The following is a 25,720-nucleotide window of genomic DNA, read 5'->3' on the forward strand; positions in this document are numbered from 1 at the left end:
TCATTTATTCTTTTATTTTCTGTTTACTTTCCCCCTCCATGCAGAGAGCGAGGTGTGCAAGCTGGAGACACTACTACAGTCTGAGGTTTCCGTGGTGACCACAGGCGAAGCAGTGGGCGCCGACGCCGCCAAGACCCCACCGGCCCTGCGGCGGCGCAAACGCACCTGCTCTCGACGGCAGGGCGAGAAGGAGAGAGAGAGGGAGGGAGGCGGCATGGGCACCGGAGACCGAGGGGACAGAGGAGTCGGAGAGGAGAGGGACAGGAGAGAAGCCAGTAAGTCAGACAGGATGCAGATGCTGAAATGCTTTGGATCTGAGCTGGAACTTCAGTCTTTGCCACCAACGTTGAAGGTCATGAGCTCAAGGAAAAGTCTGAATCCATCTTCTGTGCAATACTACCCTCTAGTGGTTTTGTTGGGAGTTATATTACAGAAATAGAAACATCAGTCATTGATCGTTGAACATTGTTTGATGTGTAGAAATGCAGAGAGGAATAGTTTTCAGACAAAATCTGGGACTTGGGAAGAAGAAACTGGTCTTATTCATTTAGGACCTGAAAATTACTTGAAGTGATAGGATAGTATTTTTAGGGACTAGAAACATTATAATTTAGCAATTTCTGTTAGAAACTCAATAAGAACCATAATCACTTTTTTTTGTTTGTTTTAGGTTCCCAGTATATGAAGCTTGGGGAGCGTTCACGTGGTGGAGGACACAACAGTATATCCACCATCCTCCTCATCGTCAGCTTCATGTAAGTTCAAGTATTCGTACTGTGTGTTAGTGGTCCTTGAGTAACAGCAGACTCTCTAAATCCCTGTTCTGAACTTCCCTCCTGGCTATTTAAACTCCAGATGGTTTCCAGCATGTTTCATATTTTACTGCACACTGATCATATGAGTCTTATGTCTTATTCGCTAGTCATCTCACACACAATGAGTTACTCAGAGCGGAGATGAGCATCTCTAAGTAGAGATTATGTTATCTAACAAAGGCATTCTCTGAGTGTTCAAATATAGAGTCGAGATCAGTGCAGTCTACATATAGAAGCATGTGTTTGCATGTGGTCCTCCTCCTTAGTGGTACAGTACGTCCTCTCCTATATTGTGTGATATAGAGGAATTTTAGGAGACCTGATCAAATCCTTGGTTTGATTGTATATTTTTGATTATATTGGCTTTTTGCTGTCTTGGTTGTATCCACGTCTGAATGCATCCTCATTCAGACATGTTGGATATCAGTCTTCTGCATACTAACAGCCTCACACTGCCTTTCTTGCTATTTCTCTTCTCTTCCCCTCCTCACTGCAATACTTCTTGTGAATAGGATCTGTATCAGGTTCGTATGAGAGGCTTTGATTTTATACCTCTGGCTGCATAAATAAAAGCTATGTAGATTATACAGGAAAAATCCACCCTTTGATACTCTTGAGGTGCCCTCAAATTAAACATGAAGCAAATTTTTGTCTCTAATTCTTGACACAAATTTGACTGCTGGCGTTATTTTTACGTCCATGTTTCTTTTCCACAAACATCCACAGATCTCTGCAGGTTATTCTTACTTCATATTCAGTCTAAAAGTTCAATTAAGTCACTGTCACACCTGTAATTTGGTCTGAAACAAGAACACAACTGCACCTTTTCCTATTTCCTTTTTAGTGCAATTTACCTCATGTTGAGTGGGAAACAAATCAAATTTTGCTGACTTGACAGCAAGTCATGCAGCACTTTACTGCACCTTTATTTTCCTTTATCTTCTCCAGTGTTTTCAGAGAGCTCACAAAGAAACAACTGATAATGAGCATTATTACCCGAGGCTGAAACTTAACGTTATTGTATGAAAAACGATGAGAAGTTACAGACAGGATGAAAAGCTGTGATATTACGGAGAGAGATGGTTGCTGTTTGGTCACTACAGTTCATTTGTACCAATATTAACACAGTTGGAAACGAGCTCAACACACCTCTTTTTTAAGCTCTGTCCTCTTTCTGATGGATCACACTTGTGGCTGATGCACATCTGTGTGACCACGGTTACCAAATGATTTGTATAAATATACTGTGTATCGCTCGGGTGGCAGTTCATGACCAGAGGATGGATTTTCAGATTCATAGTAAAGTCACATTTCTACTGTTCTAAACTCCTGGTTGGTGTCTTTGCTTTCAGACCCCAAACGAACCGTACCAGAGTCCACTTGGAAGCAGACTCTCATTTTCAGGCGGTCTTGATTCAGTTTTTTTGTCTGAACCAGAGTTTGATTGACAGCTTTCACACCAACCAGAACAAACTGCAGTAACCGGGCAAATGTTTTTACGAGTTTGTACGAGCTGAACCAAAGATGTTATGTGTCAAAGCACGCTTAGACTGTTGTGCATGATCAGTGTATATCAGGAGTGTTGCTGATTCATGTACCACCAGTTCAGTTAAGCGTTTCCTGCATTTCCCAGAATTACTTTCTACAGCCTTCAAAGAACAGGATTTTAGCTGTGGGTTTAACACATTGGGTCCTATGAAATTTAAATTGCTACATTTAATTTTTTTTTTAATTTTAATTTTCCCTGTTTTTCCGTTTCAGTTTTTCTAAAGTCTATGTTTTACAACATTTCTAATCAGAGAATGTCAAAGTTTTTGTATTAACGAATTTGATGTAACACAACATTGCGCTATTTTTTATCAAACGGACCTTCTGCAGGACACACCAACACACAAACACACCGGGTAAGTGGGACTCGTTCACAGCGTCGTTTTTTTCCTGTTCATCTGGATTAGTTGCTGAGAAAAAACGCTTTCATAAGTTGCATCCACATTTCGCCAGTTTCCACGATATTCATCGTTTTATTATCAAATTCCTTGATTCTGTCTCTCACAGAAATCATGGCGACAGAGAGACCAATGGATTTTCAAGTCCTTGGTTTTGTGGGTGCATTACATTCTGGTTCACAGCTACTACCAGTGGAGAAATTGGTGTCTTAGTATATGTGATTGTTGACTGTTGGTGAGTCCAGAGAGTGGTCCTTATTGAGGCATTAAACTGGAAATCAACGGGAACCAAAAGATCCGTGAAAAAGTCCTTTCCAGGAATGCAACACGCACAGTAAAACAATAGCAGTTGTTTACAGCACTAACATTTGTTCCAGGGTGGATTTTTCCTGCAGTAAACTCACATTGTGTTGTGAAGAAGTGACGGACAAACACTGAAGTATTCGTATCTTCTCTGTGCCATCCGTAATGGCATATCTTTCAGATTTTGTCTTAGTGATTCCTTGGAAGCATTTTCACAGTTTTTAAGCATTTTCATACGAGTCGGTAAATGAGACTGTCTTCTCTCTCTGTCCCTGTCAGTCTGGTGGTGCTGGTGGCTCTCAACATGCTGCTGTTCTACAAGCTGTACGCTCTGGAAAGGGCGGCCCATACACTGGAGACATGGCACTCCTATTCTGTTGCTGACAGGTAAACACTTGGCACTGTTTTCCACAGACTGTTTGTTAGGGTGTTAATTGAGAGTCTCAGGTTGTTGTTGTGGGATTTGAAGTCTGACATGCCCCTAGACTTTTAGTTATTGCATTGCAACAAGTCTTCTCTCACCTTTTGTAAGGGAAGTAGATAAAATGTTCATTGTTTTGATTCACTCTCACTGTTCCCATTAGTGTTGTTTTTAGCTTTGCTCTCAGGAGCTGGTGAACATAGTTGAGTATTTAGCAGCTAAAGAGGCTTATATGTCCTTCAGGAGTTGGTGGAGACCAGAACAGAGCTAAAAGGAGAGGGATGATGGAACATGTGCTCACCAGGCCGAGAAAGCACAAATCCAAAATAATGCTAATCTGGCTCCATATGTGCTGGTTGTGCAAATTGGTAACTGTTCTGATAACAAGTTCATCAATTGACAATTGACACACTGACATGCGTGACAATTGAATTTTTCCCACCGTGGGGTAAATAAAGTCTTGTCCTTTTTTATCTTATGATCTTTGAACGTATGAACAACAACGTGTCAGTGTAGAGTTTACAGCTTGTTTCTGCTGCTCTCTAGTGGCCAAAAATTGGTTATTGCAGGTTTAAGAACTATGACTACACGACTGACTACCTTTCGATGACTCTGCACTAGTCTCACTGTGTCTCCATACCTCTTCTGCTCCTTGTCCCACCTCCACCCCTCTAACGTCTCCTCTTGCATCCCTCTCCTCAGTCCTTTGCCTCAGACAGCTGGCGAGTGGGCTCAGGTCTTACAGCTTCAGAGGCAGTTTCACCAGGCTCAGCTCAGCAAGTGGCAGCAGATCCTGCAGTCGTCTGTCACGCTTCTCGATCAGGTGTGTGTGTGTGCGCGTTTATCATACTCTCTGTAGTAAAATGCTCCTGACTTGGTTCTGCTGGGACCAGTCAGCAGGAAATGTCATGCGCCACACAAACTGCTCATGCTCATAATGTGCCAGATCGTCACAGCATTGTGTAATCCAGTATATCTGACCCGACCTCTCTCTCACCCCCTCCTCCATCACCCCGTCCATGTTTCCTCCCAGATGAAGCAGTCTTTAGAAAAGCTCCACCGGGGCATCGTGGTCCCAGAGGTGCAGCAGGATCCACCTGATGATACCCTCACAGAGTCCCTGACTGAGGACTGAGCCCTGCCTCTTCTGGTCACCACAAACCCCCCCCTGACTGTCTCCCATCTCTGAACACACCCTGGTAGAAAAGAGGGCGCTGGTTGACTTGGATCAGGACACTGTTTGCTCTTTCCCTCGTTTCCACCGACGACCAGGAGTGGGACATGCAGGGGGGGGACTCCATTACCCACAACTCTCCTCACCTGACTGACTTGAAGTGGCTATGTTTGCCTTCAGCCTGAACCAGAAACACCTTCAGTGAACTCATGCAGACTGGAAGCTATCAGGACCACAGCAATAATTTACCTACAGCTGCAAGTCATCTGTACGTACTGTATGGAAGCAGGCCACTGGTGGGCCGACTCAGACCATCCACTCCTCAAGAAACATTTCAAAAAGGCCAACTGTGTTTCAGAATAACTGCTTCAGACCTCCTTCATCTTCCTCCCATTTTATGACTATCACAGACTTCAGTACTCTTCTGACATGCAGCATTTCATAGGTGCAGTGGGAAGGGATCGGTGATTTCTGGGAGCTCGCCCTCCCAGACCGGGGAACAATTAGATACCTTTTGCCTCTAGTGAACGCCTGCTGATACGAGAAGAGGGGGCACCACCTGCTGTGCGGACGTGAGGAACGAACGCCCGGAAGGAGAGGGGAGAGTGCTGACAGGAGCAGGACACCTCTCTCGCTCTTTCCGTCAGGGATTTGTTCTTTTCACGTCCGAGCTGAGCCCCCTCGAAGGCCGTCGGTCCTCTGCGAAAGGGGACAAGGAACATTTCACCACCAGACACTTTAGTTTTCTCCCTCAATTTTAGATGTAGGTTATACATCTGAAGATAAATCCCAAACACCCTCACACTCCTCCCAGTCCGGTCTGGGTTTTATCCTTTTTCGAAATCAGTGTGTTGGGTCGTTTGTTAGGACATCAAGCTGCGTCGTTTTCTTTGGCTGTTAGAGTATTTATTATTACCAATGACTTTTGATCTGAAGTCCTGTCCTGCTCTTAAGAAATCATTTGTTGGTATCTTGTGCTCTGATTTGCTGTTGCGGTGCGGACCAAGAAGAGCTGCGCGAGAAGGATTACTGTCACAGCAATAATGACAATAGTGATTCTAGTACTTTTTGAATGTTTCAAACAAAGTAGTATATAATAATAATAATATGATGATGATGACTTGTGTGTGAATGTGTGTAGAGGCAGTGAAAAAACGAAGCAAAGAAGATTTCGACCTGACAGATGTGTGCGTGCGTGTTCACGAGGAGTCCTCAGAGTTACATTTTCAGATGTTACATTTTCATATTAGCGTTTCTTAAGTTTGTCTCTGGAGATTTTCGTTTTCACACGTGGTTGCTCACTCTTTGTATCGCAGAGCCGGACTGTAACAGTTCAGGATTTACCGTAGACTTGATCAGGTGGAAACCTAAATATCAGAACAGCTACTTCGTTGTCCAACTGGGCTGGGCGCTTCGAAACAAAAGGACCAACCAGAATTTTATAGGCCCAGGTGAAGAAAAAGGGAATCTGTTTTGCAGTATTGTTTTTTTGTGTGTGTGTCTGTAAGACTATTTTGACTTGTTTTTCTCTTTTTATTCGATTCCTTTTTCATTTTCTATCTTTATTATTTTGTCGTCTTTATTTGTTGCTTATTTTCAGCCAGTCCTCCCGTCCGCTCGATTCTGGCCTCTGCTGATGTGAAAACATGTCACTCGTCTGTACTCCCGCTTTGTTTTCTTCTGCTCGTCACTCAACCCCACTCTTCCTCTCTTTCCTCTATGTGCTCCTACCCTTCCCCCGCTCTTTCTCTCTCTGTTTCACTGAAAATGGCGGCTACAGAAGCATGTGGGCCATGCTGTGCATGGCTGTCCGCGGATAACAAAGGGTGTAATATTTATTTAGGGAGGGTGGGGTTGGGGGTGGGGGGGCAACCTGGGGTAGATTGAGGGAGAGAAAGAGACGGTTCAGGAGCAGGGATGAGGATGTACTGTAATGTGATTGTACACCACGCCATGGAGAGAAATGAAAAGTTCTAAAACACGCAACAACTCGTCGCTCATCTTTGCGTCTGTGTGTTTTTTCCCTTGAAAAGATTAACTTCAAATTTTCACTGGATCGTGTTGGAGCTTTTATTTTTGCTTCTTGGTTTATTTTGTCCAAAAAGGTCTGAAAATGCTAAAATGCATTCATCACAATGTCCCAAGCCCACGCTGACATAATGAAATTATTCATTTTGTCCAGCCAACAGTCCTAAACACCTAAATATTCAGTTTTATATCATGGAAGACAAATAAAAGCAAATATTCACATTTGAGAAGCTGGAATCAGTGAGCTTTTCAGCATTTTTGCTCAAAAGCCAAGAAATCAATTAAAACAATGTTGTTTTATTTGCCAAATCAAGGACAGGAGAAACTCCAAAGTAGAGCTGCAACAAATGTTCATTTTGTTCTTTGAAGCTGATTAATTTCTAGATTCATTGATTAGTCTCAGAGCTGACAAAACAAGTCCAAGGTGACGTCTTCAGATGTCTTGTTCTGTTACCAGACCAATTTAACTGTTTTTCGTGTTCATGCTGGATTGAATTAGGCCCTGCTCATTTTGCGGAGTGCACACCAGTGGAGTGTCGGTCTAATGTCTCGTGCAGGAGAGGAAATTTGAAAGGGAATGAAGTAAAATGTTGCTTTTGACTTAATGTGTCAGAAAGTCTCAAGTTCCCAGAGCCACAGGTGACACCTTTAAATTACTTGCAACCACTTAAAAGGCTAAAACCAACAAACAGACATTTACAATAATGTAAAACTGAGAAAAAGACGAAATTCTCACACACGATAAGTTACTGGAAGCAGCAAATGTTTGACACGTTTGCTTGATAAATGACTTCAACAATGAATGAATTATGGAAATGTCTTGTTGAATAACAGATGAGTCAAAAGACAGCACGAGTGTTGTCATTTCCTGTCAAACCTGACTTTCATACAACCCTTTAATGTTTCACCTCATCAACTTCATTGATTTTTGTAAAGCAAGCAACACATAAACAAGTTGGGACAGGAGCAACTGAAGACTGGGAAAGTTGTGGAATGCTCCAAAAACACCTTTGGAACATTCAACAGGTAAACAGGTTGCTTGGTAACAGGTGATAGCATCATGATTGGGTATGAAAGGAGCATCCTGGAAAGGCTCAGTGGTTCACAGCGAGGATGGGGATGGAGCGAGGTTCACCACTTTGTGAACACATGATTGGATAAAGGAGTTTAATAGATGGGCTCTTACACATCGAATAAACGCTGTTGGTGTAAACAGTTCATTTGCAAATAGCAATTCAGTTTTATTAGCTCCTCACACTAATCACAATATCTTACAGTTTCTTACATCCCTTTGTTTATTTTTTATTTTTATTTATTCAAAGATAAATATTCCAGTGGCAGCATACAAATCGAATATAAAGCTTCTTTATTCTGTAAGTCCTCAAAAAGAAATTGTACCTCCAAACAAGGCTACTCGCAGAAGAACATAACATTCAAAGCTACATGTCAAACTAAGGTCCGCCTCTCACTGGGCAGATATCCAATCATACTTTAGGATGATGGGACAGCACTTGGGTTGGCCAATCAGAGTTAAGATGTGGCCAGTGCCACCTCAGGCCACCCTCTGGACACTCCCCTGCCATGGTGGACACTGGGGCCTTTTTTAATAAGACGTTAATGACCTGAGGGGAATAAAATTTAGAAAGAAATACAACATGACAAATCAGTTTCCTTTTGATGTGTGGACAGAATTTACTAAAAACCTGCGTCAAACTTTTTATCACGTGTTGATTCTGTGATCGAAAGAATCCAAATGAGACACAGATAATTTCCTCACAAGAATTTTATTTCTTTCTGTGTCTTTTCCTCCACATCTACACATGAACTACAGTTTTATTCGCTGCTGAAAGGAAGCACGTGGACACAAAGCAGACCAACAACGTGGCAGTGTGATTCTCCTTTCACTGTTGGGTTCATCCATGCAGCAAAAGGTGTTACGATGACATAAGTAAGTAAGTGGTGTATAAAACTGCTCGAACGGCCTTCGAAGGAAATGTCACTCGTTGTCTTTCTCTCTGTATCTCATTGAACAGTCTGTACTGAGAAAAATCAGAGGCCTGTGGCAGCCTTTGCTCATCCCATCATGCAGCCATTCTGAATGGATTTCTCAGTTTGTGTGTGTGTCCCCTTCTCAAGTGTCTCATAATGTATCTCAGTCAGTTTTGGTACAAAAGGGATGAACGGTGAACATGCAGAACGGCAGTGTTTGGCTGCCATCTAGTGTTGGCCATGGTCAATAACTGGTTGTCTGGAAAGAGAAGCGAGTGCAGCTGCTACTCTAAAGATTTATAGCAAGGCTTCTTTCCTCTTTCCTCTTGGTTTCCACCGGCTGGGAGGCACGCTGGACAGGTGTTGTGGCGCATTTGCCCACGGCAGTGAGATTAATAGCAATTTGCCAAGCCCTTAAATTTCAACAAAGACACTTAAACATGTGAAATTACACCTTGACGCTTTCATGTCACTTCAGATAAACTGGCAAAGCTGCTTTTTCTCCCTTTTCTTTTCTTTTTTTTTGGTTCGGGTGCATTAAAGCGGGCATCATCTTCTAAAATGTCACAGGAAGTCACACTTTGGTGCTGGTTTCACCCCTCATCACTTGAATCTAGTGAGATATTTCCTCAGTAACTTTGAAGAGCGAAGTAAACTCAGCTGCAAGCTTTAAACAGGGTGGTGGTCTGCTGAAAAGGCCTGTCATCATGCTTTAATGAAAACGAAAAGCATTATAATCTGATCTATTAAAAATATTTGAAGAAGAAAATGAAAATCAATATTTGTATTTTCCATTTATTGTGTCCTGTTTGTTTAAATTCTGTTTTATGAGGCTGATTTTAATGGAATCCAACAAAAACGCCCTATGTTTTTTTTTGCTGGATATATACATATAGATATACACACAGTATGTATATATATATATCTGAGCAAAAGATCAGCTGAGCAGCAGCAGAGTTTTACTAAGAGCAGTCAAATTTAGTCTCACTGGTGTTTAAAAATAAAATATTTTTTCTGTTATTAAGCATTTTGAATTTTCAGCTTCATAAACCTGCAGGGAAACACTGACACTGGATCAGTTGACAATAAGAGTTTGTAAAACCTGTATCATTCAAAGCCCAATGTCAACACACAAAATCAAATATGACAAAACTGCATAAAAACTCGTAAACATGAGCGAGACAGAAGACCAGAAGCATGATGCCGGCTGTTTTGATTAAGCTTGTAAGCATGCAGATAGTGGATATACAACGTAGGCCTATAATATACTCTACATGTGTTCAAAGATTATCTGTGCATACTTATACACGTATATACATGACAACTCTCCTCCTCCTCCTCTGTCCTGCTGGACCACGACCTGATGCAGCATCTCTCCTGTCCCTCAGAACAGGATACAGTTCAGCCTTTTGCAGGAAGTCACTCAAAAATAAAAACCTTTTTCTTGAAGATCTTTCTCCTCTCTGTGGTTCTGTCTTTCCGTCATGTGGAGAGGATGGCGGGAGGTGAGTGACGGTGAGAGGAGAGGGCACGAGAGTGGATGTGAGATTCCTCAATGAAGCATTCTCGAGTTCTTTCTTGACCTGAAGTTAAAAAACAAAACAAAACAAAACATAAAACTATCAGGAAAATGTGATGAAAGTAACATTTCAGCTTCCTCCAAGCACAAACACAAGGATCTCTAAATCTAAAATCCAAATAAACGTGTTTAAACGTGTCAAAGGCCAAGATAAAAAAAAAAAAAAAACTGTTCTAAACTGAAGTGGCACCATGCAAAAGGACAAAGAGATGGGAGGAAGGCAAATGGAAACATAAGTAATAATGCATTTAATTGGGCCAATAAATGAAGTAATTTGAGGTCACAACTTATTTAACTGAGGGAGTGACAAAGTTTGTGCACCGGTTAGTAATTTGAGCTGGAAAAATTAAATGTTCCCTGTGACTCAGCTATTATTGGTTTTTTTTTCCATCTAATAAATGCGGTTTGGGGGCCTGAGTTTACTCTGTTACTATGTTTTCCTTCATTGAATCTGCTGTCCTGCACCTGAGCTAAATGTAGGATGTGCAAACTACCTCTCAACTGGTTGGCTTCAATTTAAGATGAATAATTTGGTTATCTTGTGGGGTAAATCTGACTGTAGCACGCTGGCTAACCAGAGAGGCATGTAGGAGTCTGCAGTTGCAACAGAAGTTCCAAAAAATGGCATCCATGTTTTCTTAAAACCGGCAGATGACCCTTTTAAAATGTCTCCAATCAAAGAACGATGGGTGGGTGGAGCAGATAATGCTATGGACAAAATCAGTCTTCATTTGAACTGCTCACATCTCAGAGACATGCGACAAAATGTGGACCTTGCTTCATATTAAGGGGTCACAAGCTTAAAGGAAGTATAGGAGGACACTGAAAACGTGTGACTCTGGGCCCAGTTCTGCTCCAGTGGTGGTAACAACACAGCAGGTGTAAACAAACTGTATAAGCACCTGCTTTGTAAACAAACAAACGATAAAGCACACGACCAAACATTAGTGAGAATCCAGACCTACCGGTGCTATTCTGCCACCTGTACACCTGCACAGTTATCTTTACTTTCCGATGCTATTGCTAAATACTCCGCCCTGAAGGAGAGAGTGGTAGAAAAGGAGAAGAGGGAAAAACAGGCGGAGAAGGTCAGTGAAGCAGAATCAGAGACATCAGTTCAGTGTGGAGACAGGAAAATGTTTGTTATTTTGAGAAGAGCAGAGTGAAGCAGATTGTGAAAGCGGTTGGTGGGAAATCAGGACATTTGGACCGTCCAGCAGGATCTGAAAATAAAGGACTGGCACCGGAGAGAGGCTGTGTGTGTGTGTGTGTGTGTGTGTGTGTGTTACGTACGCGCTCTCTCTCAGAGCTTCCTCCCCTGCTGCCGCAATCTTCCTGTAGCAGTAAATCATCTCAACCACCAGCCAGAGCTGCAGCCCGATGATGGAGACGTACATCATCACCTCAGACAAGATGGATGCCAGTCCCCTGGTGACTGGAGAGACAGAGAGGGCGAGATGTATTGTATGTGTGTGCTTGTGGAAAGGGGATTTAATCTGTACTTTGAAGAGGATGTGGGCTACCCAGGCCATACATTTTTTAGACGATGACGTCATAATTCACGACCTCCTGTCCTGAATTACAGCGTGTCACCATTCATCAGTTCCTGAACAGCTGCTGCAGATACCGTTAACCTGCCTGACATCTACAAGGTAAAGGTTGCTGCTCAGCTTGGCAGTAAAAAGGAAAAAACAAACAGAAACAACAGCAATGACTCTGCCTGCGATGAAAATTCAGAGGACCAAGCATTGAGCCATGGGGGACACCTTTATGCTAACTCAGGCACTTTTTGTGATGATGTGAGGAAGTTTTGCAGCTGTGCTTTTAGTGAGATGTAGGGGAATTTTGGAGCCTAGTTCGAGCCAGTGAAACTGTGTACTTAAAGCCAAAACATAAGTTTTTCCAAACCCTCACCAAGTGGTTTTTGTGCCTAAGCCTAACCAGACATTTTCCACCGTGTTCGTGTTGAGCAAATCGACAAGAACAACCCTAACCCTGAGTCAAGAAATTATCTTTTCTCAAACCTAAACAAGTGTTTTTTTGTGAACCTAACAAAACCTTAACCACAGCATTATCACAACAGAAAATTTAAAACTGAAATGTTCAGAAACATAAAGTATAGTTTCAGTGTACCTGTGTTTTGCAGAAACGTACAATACCAACATTTATTCTGCCAATTGGGTGGATTGTTCGGTGTATTTACTTAGTTGTAAGATTTCTGCTCCTTCCTGGTTGTCAGAAACTAAATAATCCGTGCAAGCTGATGTGTGGTTTGTCCTATTTTTTTTTTTTTTTTTTTTTTTTTTGGGGTCTTTAGTACATTCTTGTGCTAATTAGAAGTTTAATGTGATAGTGTGATATCATGTCCCAAAACAATAAAATTGACCAAGACATGCAAGTGATTTTGGCTAATTTCAGCCCACACTCAGACACGCTGTACAGCATCTCTCCCCTCTGTCCTTACGTCGTGGCACCACCTTCATGACGATGATCTTGCTGGCGTTGGTTTGAAACTCGTAGTTGGTATAGATGAGGTTGCGGCTGAATATGCACTCGTAGGTCCCCGTGTCATTGAAGGTCACATTGAGGATGTAGATGGAGCCGTCCTGTAGGTCCTTGGTGTTCTTGCTGCCGTTCCAGCCCAGGCGGCCGTAGAAACGTGGGTCTATGATCTCGGGTGTTTGGTCCTCAAAGCTGTATAACTGGAAGAGAATCACAGAATGGGATTTCTTTGAAAAGGAGCCGAAGCGAAATAGAGACTGTGAACATTCAGCAAAGTGATAACAAGCGTTTCAGGCATGTTTAAAGACCAAACCGGTGTTTCTGCATGTTATAATCATTTACTACAAATAGTGTAATTTTTGCATTATTAGAGTAATTGATGTGTTTTGCACTCCTTACATGCAGCCACACGACATTTCAAGATGTTGTGAAAATTCACTTTTAGACAGCTAACTGTACTTTTACTTGAGTAACATTTTGAGTGTAGGACATTTACAGAGCATTTTTATCATGTTATTAATACTTTTTCTGCACTTAAAGACCTCAGTGCTTCCTCCACGGCTGTTTAACATTAAAAGTCATGGGGTTCAATAACATTTTCAAGTAAATCAAGCAGCTGGTACTTTGTTCTCTCAGTGAACTTTGAACTTTGCCAAATCACTACAGAATGCAGTGCGACATGGGTAAATAACGCTGGTCCCCACATCACCGCTGCTGTTTTTCCACATCGACCGAGCCGCAGTTAGGGCCTCCCCTCACTTCCTGGTGAATTAGTGGATACAGATTATAAATGGACTAGTGGGATCTCTCCCACTATAAGTAAATACCATAATAGCCTCTTTGCCTTGCCTGGTGAGTGCTCCTTGGGCCAGCAAATGTGCTGCCTTCCAGTCAATAGAAGGGGGGGGGTGCTGTCATGAAAAATGCAGCACTCTGCTCTCTCTCATGATAAATGCATTGCAGCCGATTCCCAGTAGAGGAGACAAACGACCTTGTTGTGATGAATGTGTTTGGGGCTTTGTGCTGATTTTGGCTATTGCTTCATCTGGACACATGATAACTCATTACATCAGGGAGAACATTCCATTTCAGATCTCCAAATTTACAGAAAAACCTACGCTGTGGATGTTTTCGCAGGCTCTCTTCCAGGCCCATTCCTCAGCAGGAGCCTTTGCACTCATTTGATAGGCAGGGGAATCTGGAGAGTTCGGTTTCCTGCATCAGCCCCCACATTTCTGGGTAATTCTCTGACTGCAATTTAAAGGTTGTTTTCAAACCCGTCAGTCCAAAAAATAACAGCTGCACACGTTTTTTTTCACCCTTTGGAGTCTTTAAGTATGTGTATGTATTAAATAATGTAATTACTGGTTTCTTTTTCATTTTCATGCAACCTCATGAGGTTGACAATAGGGATGGAAATTGCTAAGATTTCATTGATACCAGTGCCATTATCAATTGTTCTTATTGATCTGATTCTTTATTTATGCTTGATCAGTTCTCTTCTGGTTGCAATGAGTTTGACTTCCCTGTTTTGCGATGTTGCTGTACATCTCATCACTCACGTGAGAGAACTCGGTCTCATCTTTAGCCTTGAAGTACCAGTTGACGCTGGCCGTGGCGGGCACCTCGCCCCTCATCTTACAGGAGATGCAGCCCAGTTTGAAGCCTTCCATGGCAACGGCCTCTGTGTCCGAGTCCAACTCCACGCAGGCTCCGTGGCACAGAGACGCTGCAGAGCAAAAAGGATGAAGAGCACACAGTTAGAAACCTCCTGTATCACGTCCCTGGGTGGCCAGCATCCTCTTTTTCATGTACCCGTGACTTGAGGGAAAGGTTGCTACAAGGGCAGAGCTCTGCTGTTTTTCCACTATCTCAGTACTTGCAGGCAAACTGTCTAAACAGCACTTTACAAAACAACATTAGCTCGTGTAACGTTTGTATTGTTGCGTGCTTGCGCCCAATGGCCACTGCATGCGTGTTTTTTTCTTTCGTCACGGGCATATGCTTTTTTTCTTGCTTTTTTTTATTTCCACTCATCATTTCAGTTCATAGATTCTTGTGAATTTGATTAATTTGGTTTTCAGGTTTGTAGTAATGTACATTTTAGGTGTTTTTAATCCGTGAAACTGAGGGGAAATAAAGAGGTTGCAGTGAGCAATACTAGTTTCTTGCATTCTGCCAACTGGTGGCTGAGCTAAATTCATATATAGAAGCGTGAGTCTATATATGCCATCATCACCATGACACATACTTCTCATCGGCCGGGAGTTACACACCTGTAACTCCAAATGTTTCTTTCTCACACTGCACCTTGCAGTTTCCACTGAGGCCTCAGGTTGGCTCTCAACCAATGATCTTGTGCTATTCTGAACTTTGACCTCTGGGGATGCTTTTGTTTCAAATCACAAGATGGGGGGAGGGAGATGAGGGAGAGGACAGGAAACACAATGCTGATCAGATGAACTCAAGATGAACTGAAATCACTAAACGTTTGGTTGAGATTCACTGAGGCTGCACATCGTCCATGGCCTCACGTATAAAAATATATCAAAACAAAAGTCCATTTTTTGACTCCCTGGGATACAAATATTGTAGCACCGCAGTGAGACTTAAAAGATTATAAAACTAGAAATGCCAGCACACTGCAGAGAAACATGGAGGGGAGGAATGAGGGAGAAGGAGAGAAACAGAAAGTTAGCACAGGCGTCAGTAGTAACAGCCACTTTTGCAAAAGCATGTGGAGATGGGGAAGCAGGAGGGAAGAGGCCTAGAAGAGGCTGATGCACTGCAGAGAGAAGAGGGAGAGAAAAAAAGGGAAGGAGGAGAAGAGAAAGTTAAGAACATAATGTAAGACTTCACAGGCACAAAAATAATAACTTAAAAGTAAATGGACCCATTGCTACCATATCGAAACAAGAGATGGACCCGTGCATTTAAAACCCAGAACCCAGCTGGACCTGAGAACGTCTAAACCAACCAGCTACAACTGATTTCATTCGAGATCTCATTCCATCGGTTCTGCTGAAAACATAAAGGTTGATATAAGTTTCATACAAATTTGGCCTTATTTTCACAGTTTTGAACGTCATTCCTCGCACCCAGTTATTTGCAGAGATGTGGGAACACAACTGTCATGATGTGGTTTGACTGGGTTTTGTATTTCCTGTTTTATTTTGAAGGTTTACCTTATGTGTCTTATTTTGCTTTACTTCCTGTGTTTTCCCACCTGTGTGATTGTTTTCACCTGTTCTCTGTCAGTCTTTCCTTCCTGTGTATCTATTCTTTGTCCCATTTGTGTTTTGAATTATTGCCTTTGTGAGTGTTTTCTCAGTCTTTCTGAGATTTTGGATTTTTGTTTTGTTTTCCCTGGACTTTGCTTGTTTTCTCATTTTTGGATTTATGCACCCTTTATTTGGATTTTGTTGCTGCAGTGGACTTTTATTTTGGTTTTCACCCTCATCTTCCCATAAGTCTTGGTTTGTTCATGATCCATCTTGATAAATGTATTGAACTGCACCAGCTCTTCTTTTTGGGTTCAATCCCTTGTTCCACCATGACTCTTTACAACAGCAACAAGACATCAAAAACACCAGTTTGTTTGGATCATCCCACAGGTAAACAGATTGATTGGTAGCAGGTGATAGCATCATGATTGGGTATGAAAGGAGCATCGAAAGGCTCAGTCGATCGCAAGCGAGGATGGAGGGAGGTTCACCACTTTGTGAACACATGCTCGTGTAAAGAAGATTAATACATGAGCTCAGGAACACTTCATATAACTACAGTTCATTTGCAAATAACTAAATTGTTTTTTTTCATGTTTTGCACGTCTCAACTTTTTTGTTATCAGCTTTGTACTAAATATCACAAATTTTGAATCCTGCATGGGTGTTCAATTTCTTTTTACTAAATCATAATTTCTATTTTTTAACTGATCAACTCCACAGTCTTTCCCCGAACCCCAGACAACTGCAGAAGTACCTCTGGTGTACATGTACCTGCAGAAAGAGAATCCCTGGATTGGATCTGGATGTCTGCAGGTGCTTGTGGTGTCATTGTTTTCCCAGATCTCTGCAATTACTCTTTTTCTCTCTGTGATACTACTATTGTATTCAAATTCCAAAACTATGAAAATTTTCCCTTTAAATTTGCCTCTACTCACACATGACATCCACCACAATAACTTAAAATTTGTCTGAACCTATGAAACAGGGTTTGTTTAAGGCCTGGGTCTTGGGTTTTTAGGGTTTCGGGAAGGTGGGTCTGTTGAGGACCTCTAGATTAAAACAAGCAGACTTGAGGCAAACAGCATTTGCAAATACTCGTCCTGAACTGCTTGGAGAACAGGTGTTCACCAAAAGCAGTGCAGTGAGTGGAAAATATGTTTTTTTAAGTTTAATCTCTGCTCTAATAAGCTTTCTTGTGTTTTACAAATATGTTTTGATTTGTTTGTGTTAATTACAGGCTGCTGTCAGATGCACCAGCTGTCAGCGCTGCAGCTAATCCTCTGTTGCCAATAGAGGTCGATGAAAGTCATTCATCACTTAATGCCCCTGCAAAATCTCCCAGGAAATCAACAGACACAGCAAACGTTTGGTTAAACATTAATATGCAGTGATGTTTTGACTCAAGTCTGTGAGCGATTCTATCATATCAGCTTCTAGAGAGAAAGACAGAAAGGCACAGAGACACCAGACAGACACAAGAGCAAGACATCCCATGCAGAACAACACAGAAGGGTTTGAGATGGGTTATTGACTGCTCAGAGAAAAGGAGGTGAGACCTGGAACACACACAGAGGAGACACATTACAACAACAACAAAGCACATGTTCGACAGACGGCAGGAAGTAAACTGAGAGGATGTCTGAAGACAGAAGAGGGCCTATTAGTTGCAGGGACAAAAAAAAAAAGAACAAAGACAGATGAAGATCTAGCAGGAGCAGCAGCACACACAGACAGTGTGAGGCAGTAATCCTGAGGGAGCTCGGTGACGCACAGAGAGGCGAGATTGTGCAAGGTGAGCACGGATGCTGCTGACTGTCCGAAGCTGAGACAGCAAGTGAAGAAGACAGCGAAAAGACACTGCGCGAGAGAGAGACAAACATGCAAGCAGACACAAAAGGAACTGCACATCCAAAGTGCAGACTACACAGAGTCCACCAAACTGCCTCAGCAACAGCTGTAACTACCAGCAGGAGACACACACACACACAGCATCAAAAATGCAAATCCATTACATAATCTGTGGACTGAGGTTCAGGATTATGCAACGGATATTCCAGAAAATGCAGATTAGGAGTTTTTTTTTCCTGACGGGGGGCTGTTTTGTTAATCCCTCATATCAGTTGCTGTATGCCCCCGAGGCCGACAAAGCAAAAATACTGATTTAAAGCCTCAGCTGCACAAAAGACCATCCACCCACCGAGGTTAGCTATCTTAGCATATCGCTGGGAGCTGAAGGAAATACAGAGAGGATGAAGGTTATTCGCTGATCCAGCCAAAGAGAGAGGCAGCAAAGAAAATTGGATAAGCAACAGCAAAAAGAGACGAGGGAGGACAACATCTGTTTCCACGGCTCAGTTACCACTGATATACACACACACGCATACTGTAGGCATACACAACCTGGGGAAATGCCAAGCATCCATGACATTTCCCTTGACACCAAGCAAAAGACTTTCCACTGGAACAAGTAGACCATTGAAGCACACTAGTCTGTGAGCGTCTCTTTCATTCATTTCACAAAGCTGTCATGTTGTCACGGCCGGTAAAGTGATGGCACACCGGTTTGTCAGCATAGAACGAGCCTGAGGGAGCCCTGCCTGCTTCTTCTTAAAGCAGCTACTCCATTTGTTCAAGAGCACAGTTTGTTTTTATAAAAAGGCTTCAGATCTCAACGTTAAAACAAGTGTGTTAACTGTTGAGCTCTGGAACACCAAAGTCACACAATAACACAAACAAACTGATTGAGGCGGCTGTGGACCAGCTCCTGTGTTCTGTGGGGTAAAAATGACTGTTTTTGTCTGAGTCTGGTGGCTTTGAACAGAAAACAAAAAGATCTTACTGTTTAACAAAAAGGTCCCTGCAGGAATCCTTTCCACAATGTTGTAAGACATTTAGAAGAACAGTCACAGCCCTTAAGTCTTCTTAACTTAGTAGCTCCCAACACAAGAGTAAAAACATTATGATGTTAACCAAAACTTTGTCACATTTTGTTCATTTCTTTTTCTCCTGAAATGTCCTTTCTCTTCTTGCTCTGGAAAATTATATATGGGCAAAAATGTAAATAGAAATAAACCAAAAACTCAAAATCTCATAGATTCCAATGAATCTCATTACCAAAGATGATTACAACTGAGCAAATATCAAACTGTGAGTACAATATTCCATACATTCCCATCGCCTACAAATTACATTTGTTACTAGTTTGCAACCGCGAACACAGTTTGAGGGAAAGATAATGCCACTGGAATTCCCATTTTTCTAATTATCTGTTACGCGTGTGTGCATGTTTTGATGCAGATTGAGTTCTTTCTGTCTGCTGTCCAATTTCATGTTAATGTCACTTCTGTCCTTCCTCTTGTAAATTCTGTTCTCTGCAAATCATGCACAAACGCTCTTTGTTGTGTATGTTCAATGGCATTTTGTTCTGCAAAATAGATACGAATCTGTTTTGAAGAATGAAACACAAGGCGCACTTTCATTCTTTCCTCAAGAAGTCCTCGGCTCACTAGTCTATTCAACTTGTTGGTGAAATTCAGAGCTTTTCATTGAACACGTCATTCCACATAGTCTCTACAAAGCTTTTCATGGGTTGACATTGTGACTTGTGAAAGCAGGAAAAGCGCAGCTGTAACTAATAACATGAATGATGGCTCCGCTACATGTAGGTGCTCCCGTTGTAGAGTGACACACCTAAACGAAGCAAAGCCTCATTAATGTTAGTCACGCCTGCCCTTTTCCTGCTTTAACGAGCCAAAATGTCTGCTTTAAAAAAAATAAATAAAAAAGGCCTATATGGGCACTGGAGCGAGACGCCCAAAATGAGGTGTGGCCATTATCAATATTATTAGTTGCATCTGTTTGTTACAAGCTAAAATGTCCACCATGAGAAAGGCTCATTGGACTGATCGTAGCCATGACAAAACTGTGATTATATTCCAAAACGCAATTTGAAAGATGCATTAATCAGTGTTTTGTTCTGTTCTGCCGCACAACAAGCTAGAAACTGCATTGTTTTGACATGTTATTAGCTTGCAAGCTGATATGGCTAACGTGTTAGCATTCTATTGCCTGTTTAGGCCTGTTTTTGCCTGCAACGCTCGCTTGTATTTGCAGTTGTGCATCTGGCTGGCCTCTGAATGTACACAAGTCCAATAGACATTCTTCTATCTCTTTTGGTCACCACCACCTCCTAAATAGCCCGCTCTTTAGCTGCTAAAAGCTGCACTAAGTTCACTAGCCGGTCACTGACTTTTCCTGCTGGGGAGGTAGAGCACAGTGAGTTTGTCAGAGGTTTTTTTTTTTGTTGTTGGAGTAACGAGGTTTCTAGAGTTGTTAAGCTCAATCAAAATAGTCAAATCGCAGGCTGCAAAACCAAAACAATGAGCTGAAAGACCCTAAACACCCTGTAGACAAAGGCAGCTGCAAGGTCATCTAACAGTAGCATGAGAGGCTAGTACACCACACACGCACACACACACACACACACACACACACACACACACACACACAAGATCTTGAACTTATCACAGTTGCAGGACTTTCTGCAGCACATTGTTGTGACACATTGTTTAAAAATCTCTCTCCACACACAGAAACTGATGTGCATGTCCTGATTTGTAAGTGCACTTGTCCTCGTCTGCCCTTGTGCAGCTCTGGCACACACACACACACACACACACTTATTGGTCTGTCTGTCTCCAGGATATCAACTCGCTCTGCTCTTCTTTTCTGCTTCTTCTTTCTGTCTTGACAGATTGCTTGAGCTGATTTCTTCAGCCCTTCTCGGATCTCTCTGCAGTGTCAAATAAACACACTGCACAGCTGCGTGGTAGCTCCACTTGCTGTGTGTACGTTGAAGTCAGAGGGATTTTTGCATTTGTCTGAGTTGGTGGAAGTTCTGAATGCTTTCACAGTCCACGCATTTCAGATTTTTTCCTGAAGATTTTACCTGACAGTGACAATATTTAGCATTGAGGCAGGAATCTTAAATTAACTAATTGTATGGCACATTCTGCGTTTCTGCAAATCTATGTATATATTGGGGCAAAATAATTAATTAAAGGTGGTACTTTAGTTGAACATAGTGTATGTATTCAGTGGGTCAATAAATAGGTCTGTGCACTACGTATGTTTTCCTTAAACTTGAGAAACTTGAAAAAACTGTAAAACAATACATTCTTACTGACCTCAACTGAAACCAAACATCTCAGTTAAGTTGCTTTTGCAGTTTCACGCTGATCATAAAAACCAATTAAAGTGTGTTAAGTGCAGAGCATTTAATCAGCTATTCTGAAGGTGTGTTAACCTTAATTAACATGATAATTACTGATAAACCGATGAGTTTTCAGCTCTACAAACACAAACTGAGCTGTGTGGAAGGTCGTCTGGCACCCTAGAGTTAGCTGGATGAACAGGGCCACGGGTGTGTGTGTTTGGCATGTGTGACATAAGTTAGTAGGACAGGTGCAGCCTGTGATTAGGGCGCTTAAGATTTGTGGCGTAGAAAGGATCTGGCAATAAAAAAAGTGCAAAAAAAATCGAAATGAAACTTTTCAGAGTGAGCTTTGAGGCGTCAGAGTCTGACAGCAGCTGCAGATGGGGCGCAAGTGAGCGACGGCTGTTATAGTTGCTAAAGATCACATGCATGTTGTCGTGCACCTTGCAGGGCCACTCGGATGGAGCGCATCAATCGAGAGCTCTTTGTTTACAACAATTACGAGGCAATAAATAGAGATCCAGACATCCAACGTGTTGCCAGCAGCCATTGCAGGTTTTGTACGACAGGCTCGTATGTGACCGCTGAAGACAAGCAAAACTCAAGAGGAAGAAAAGGCAACTTAAATTCTCTCACAAAAGCTTAAAGAGTTCAGACTCTGTTAAATTATTCGGCTTTTATGGGAAGAAATAAAGCTCTGAGCTGTAAATGTTGAAAAATCTGCAAAAAAAATAAATAAATAAATATTTGCCCCGCAAAACACCTCCTTTATTTTGATGTGCTATTTTCCTAATTTAAGCTATTTGGATAATTGGCATACAGTATCGCACCTCAGAGTAAGGACACTCTTCTGGAAAATTCCTGAAGCTGAAGTACAAACCATACATCACACTAACTATTGTTTTAAAAACTTGCTGCAGTGCATCACTTGAGTAGATACAATTAGTTTATGTTCTACCCCTGCTACTTAAAGTGATGAGCTCCTCTGTAATGTAATCTCCAGTTGGCACAGATGCAGCGGTCGGAGCGGAGTGATGGAATGGACCTGAATCCAAATGGCTCAGGCCGGAGAAGATGGTGTGGCTGCTCAGACATCCTGCTGACAGAGATCTCCTTTGACCAGAAGTTCGTGCCCGAGCCATTTGCAGACTAAACGGCTCCGTTCTGCGACTGCGGAAACAAAGAGTCTCTCTGCTGCATGCATTAGTTAAGGCCGCCATCAGATGCATTAGGTTTTATGAGCCTCCGCTCTAGCTTGAAAGCAAGAATGCAATCGACTGTTTAGTTGGTGTCAAGTTGGAAGGCAGCTCATCTTCAATCAGCCGGTTAAAAAAAATACATATACTTCTTTTTTTTTTTTTACTTTCTCTCATATAATTACTTCTTTTTTCTTTCTTTCTTTCTTTTTTTTTGGAGGAAACTGACACCTGCAATGAGATCTTTAGATTATTAAGATTATTCTTTAGAATAATCGCGATGTTACACTTAGAAAGAGAGAAGCTGGAGAGTTTCAAACTCTCTACAGATGATATCTAAGTCTGTTTTATTGCATTTTGGGGCGAACTGTTCCTTTATGTCTCTTTATTTCTTCTTTTTCTGATTGTATTCACCATCACCAAACTTAATTTAGATAGAACTCAGTGTGATGAAGCATGTGATCATCATCAAATCACTGATGTTTAACTGCTGTAATATCTGTTTTCTCTCATTCAGAAACTTCTTGAATTCCATCCTGTTTATGTTTTTTTAAGCACTTGTAAAGCACCTTTCGAAACACAAAGAGAACAAGCTGTTGTCTTTATCAGCCTCAATCTGTTCCCCTCCTCCTCCTTTAGGAGATTCCGTCCAATTTCCTGTCTCGTCTTATGTCCTCATCCTCACTGCGTCCAGCTCCAGATGTGCTCTCTTCCCGTCAGTCAAGGTTGTGTAACCTTCTTACTTTTTTGCCAAGCCTCATGTCTTTGCTCACTATCTGCTTCCTGGCTCAACAGTCTGCAGCTCTGCCTGCTTGTTTCAACCTCGTGTCCCGGAGAAGCCGACACTTCATGTAAAGGAAAAACAACGATTGGATTTTTGCTGCATGCTGAATGCGAGAACATCTGGCTGATAGCGATCACTCTTTTAATGTGTTGCTTCCTTTTTGGGCTCAGTTTTAAATCCCACTTCTGAAAATTAGATTACTTGTGATGGCAATATGACACCTAAAAACTTTTTGGCTTGGGTTTGGCTCGATTTGTACGAAAAAGTTAAAAATGTAATAGCATTTTAATGAAATAAGTGGGGATGCCATCCCGCTTGTTGGCCTGCAGTCCTAATCCCATAGGTTAAATTTGTTTGTCTTGTCTAAAAATGAGCAAATCACCGACTTGTCTCCACGGTTGTCACCCGTTTACTAACATCTTGTTTAAATTGCATCCAGTCAATACCAGCTGCTAATTTTCAAATAAAGCCAAAGGCCATAAATAAAGAGACACGGCCGTGATCGTAAATTTCTGAAAACAGGCTCGTGAAGGATGATTTCCTTCCAGAGTTGCTTCTCCCCCTGTGGGTGTCAAGAGACTGACAACAAGTTGACGGTGATGGATTATGTAGCTCGGCCCATTTTCCCGTCAGTGTTTTTCATGCTGTAAAGGAATAAATGGCAGCAAGAGAAGAAATCTCAATGATACAGATGCCAGCAGGAGGAACGGTAGAGTACAGTAGAGACCTGACGTGAAACACCACAACAACAACTCATCACTCGCAGCACTGACTCACTGAGAACATCCGTTCACTGGATCTAGAGCTGAAACCATTTGATCGTTAATTGAGTGGTCAAGCGACAGAAAATTGATAATCAATTAAGTGTTTGAGCAATTTTTCATGCAAAGACGCCAAACGTTCTCCAGCTTCTCTCAATCTGAGGTTTTATATCACTGGAACCTGCATTCCTTTGGGTTTTGGAGTGTCGGTCAGACATTTGATGATGTGACCTTTAGGAAGTCGTGACAGGCATTTTCACTATTTGCTGCAGTTTCATAAACCTCTTACGAAACAGATTAAACGAGAAAAACATTGGCGTTTTAATCAATGCTGAGTTAGTCGCAGCCCTAAACTGCAAACACACACATAAACAGACATCAGAGGATCACGACGCCCCCGTGCAGCACACAGGGAGAAATGAATAAACTACATTGTTCAAGACCTCTCAATAGACAACGGATGCTGTATCTGTGTGTGTTTGTGTCTGTGTGTGTGTGTCTGTGTGTGTGTGTGTGTCCTCCATTTTAACACTGCCACATGTTCTAATCTCATTACTCTAAAAAAAAAAAAACCCTGAACAGCTGGGCTTTTAGCAAGCAATCCAGCACAATGATGAAACCGCAAACACCCACTCACACATCTGCATCTAAACACACACACACACACACACACACACACACACACACACACACACACACACTTGCATCCCTAAAGACAAACAAACAAAAAAAACCCAAAACGTTGCCTCCAAACAGAGCAGACACAGTAGATCAGGCAACATCAGACAACAGCAAACACCTCAACAACAGTAACAAACAGCGCAGCGCAGTGAACGGGGGGGATTGGATGGTGGCTCGTGTGCACGCCAAGGTGTTGCCATCGTGGCATCGCCATGGCGACACAACCGTTACCCACTCACCTTGAAGCGCCAGGAGGGCCAGGGGCACCAGCAGCAGGTCTTGCACTGCAGCCATCCTGACAGGAGAAAGAACACTGGTGGCGGCTCTCAACGGCGTCCAAACACACCACACACACACACACACACCACACACACACACACACTCACACTTGAGAATGGGAGACACAAGACAGATCTGCAGCAGCTCTTCCTGCTCGGTGATGAGCGCTACGATGCCAAAGACGTCCTGACTATGAATAAAAGTCCTGAAGGTTAAGAGGAGACTCTTCCCTGAGGCTGTCCGGACTCTGGGTGTGGTCCACACCAGTGTCCTCTTCTTCTACTTTTTTTAAAATCTCCAGCTGATACAAGTGCTGGAAGGAGGGGTGGGTGGGTCTTCTTGCTGATCTGGTCTTCTTAAGCACCTGAAAAACCTGACAGTGGCAGTGCAGAAGGCATATGCCCTGCTGCCTTGTCTCTTCACCCTCTCAGGATCTAAATCACTCTATGGTGCTGGACAGTCTGTCCAGCCTCTCAGTGTGTGTCAGCGTATAGAGTTACCAGAGGGAGGAATCTCTCCAAGTTTCAGGTTTCGGCCTCTTGTCGCTCCAAAAGGGCCTTTGTTCAACTATTTATACTCTGTGGCACACCCTTGGGCCTGTTTAGCTCCACAGTGAGTCTGCATGCACCAAATAAGGCCAGTATCCTGACACACAGGCCGCTCATTAAATGCACCGTCAGTGATTAACAATAAAAGCTGCTGGAAGACTGATATCTCAGGCTGATTTGACGGGGGACGACGCTGAGCTGTCCGGTGGAATTTGTGATTAAATTGGAAGACACAGCTTGTGTGTGTGTGTGTGTGTGTGAGAGAGAGAGAG

General features: G+C 42.4%; 2 protein-coding genes across 5 annotated transcripts in view; one reads left to right on the top strand and one right to left on the bottom strand.

The window, feature by feature from the left end:
* The window catches only part of gramd1a (GRAM domain containing 1A), a 29,138-nt gene extending 22,639 nt beyond the window's left edge, over positions 1 to 6,499 (top strand). For 3 of the 4 annotated variants that reach the window (XM_041942489.1, XM_041942487.1, XM_041942490.1), the window contains exons 15-20: positions 45 to 275; positions 671 to 755; positions 1,328 to 1,339; positions 3,344 to 3,451; positions 4,188 to 4,308; positions 4,519 to 6,499. In XM_041942489.1, the coding sequence (XP_041798423.1) occupies positions 45 to 275; positions 671 to 755; positions 1,328 to 1,339; positions 3,344 to 3,451; positions 4,188 to 4,308; positions 4,519 to 4,620 (659 nt within the window). In that variant the 3' untranslated portion in view covers positions 4,621 to 6,499. The remainder of the gene's footprint in view (positions 1 to 44; positions 276 to 670; positions 756 to 1,327; positions 1,340 to 3,343; positions 3,452 to 4,187; positions 4,309 to 4,518) is intronic. The other variant, XM_041942488.1, reaches the window with a different exon arrangement.
* Positions 6,500 to 8,104: 1,605 nt separating this feature from the next.
* On the bottom strand, positions 8,105 to 25,720 carry scn1ba (sodium channel, voltage-gated, type I, beta a). Its single transcript, XM_041942599.1, has 5 exons — positions 24,861 to 25,720; positions 14,320 to 14,486; positions 12,720 to 12,957; positions 11,549 to 11,690; positions 8,105 to 10,259 (listed from the first exon to the last, which is right to left on the bottom strand). Exons 1-5 carry the CDS (start codon positions 24,913 to 24,915, stop codon positions 10,229 to 10,231), a joined length of 633 nt encoding a protein of 210 aa, XP_041798533.1. The 5' UTR covers positions 24,916 to 25,720; the 3' UTR covers positions 8,105 to 10,228.

The sequence above is a fragment of the Chelmon rostratus genome, chromosome 8, assembly GCF_017976325.1.
Source record: "Chelmon rostratus isolate fCheRos1 chromosome 8, fCheRos1.pri, whole genome shotgun sequence".
NCBI lineage: Eukaryota > Metazoa > Chordata > Actinopteri > Chaetodontiformes > Chaetodontidae > Chelmon > Chelmon rostratus.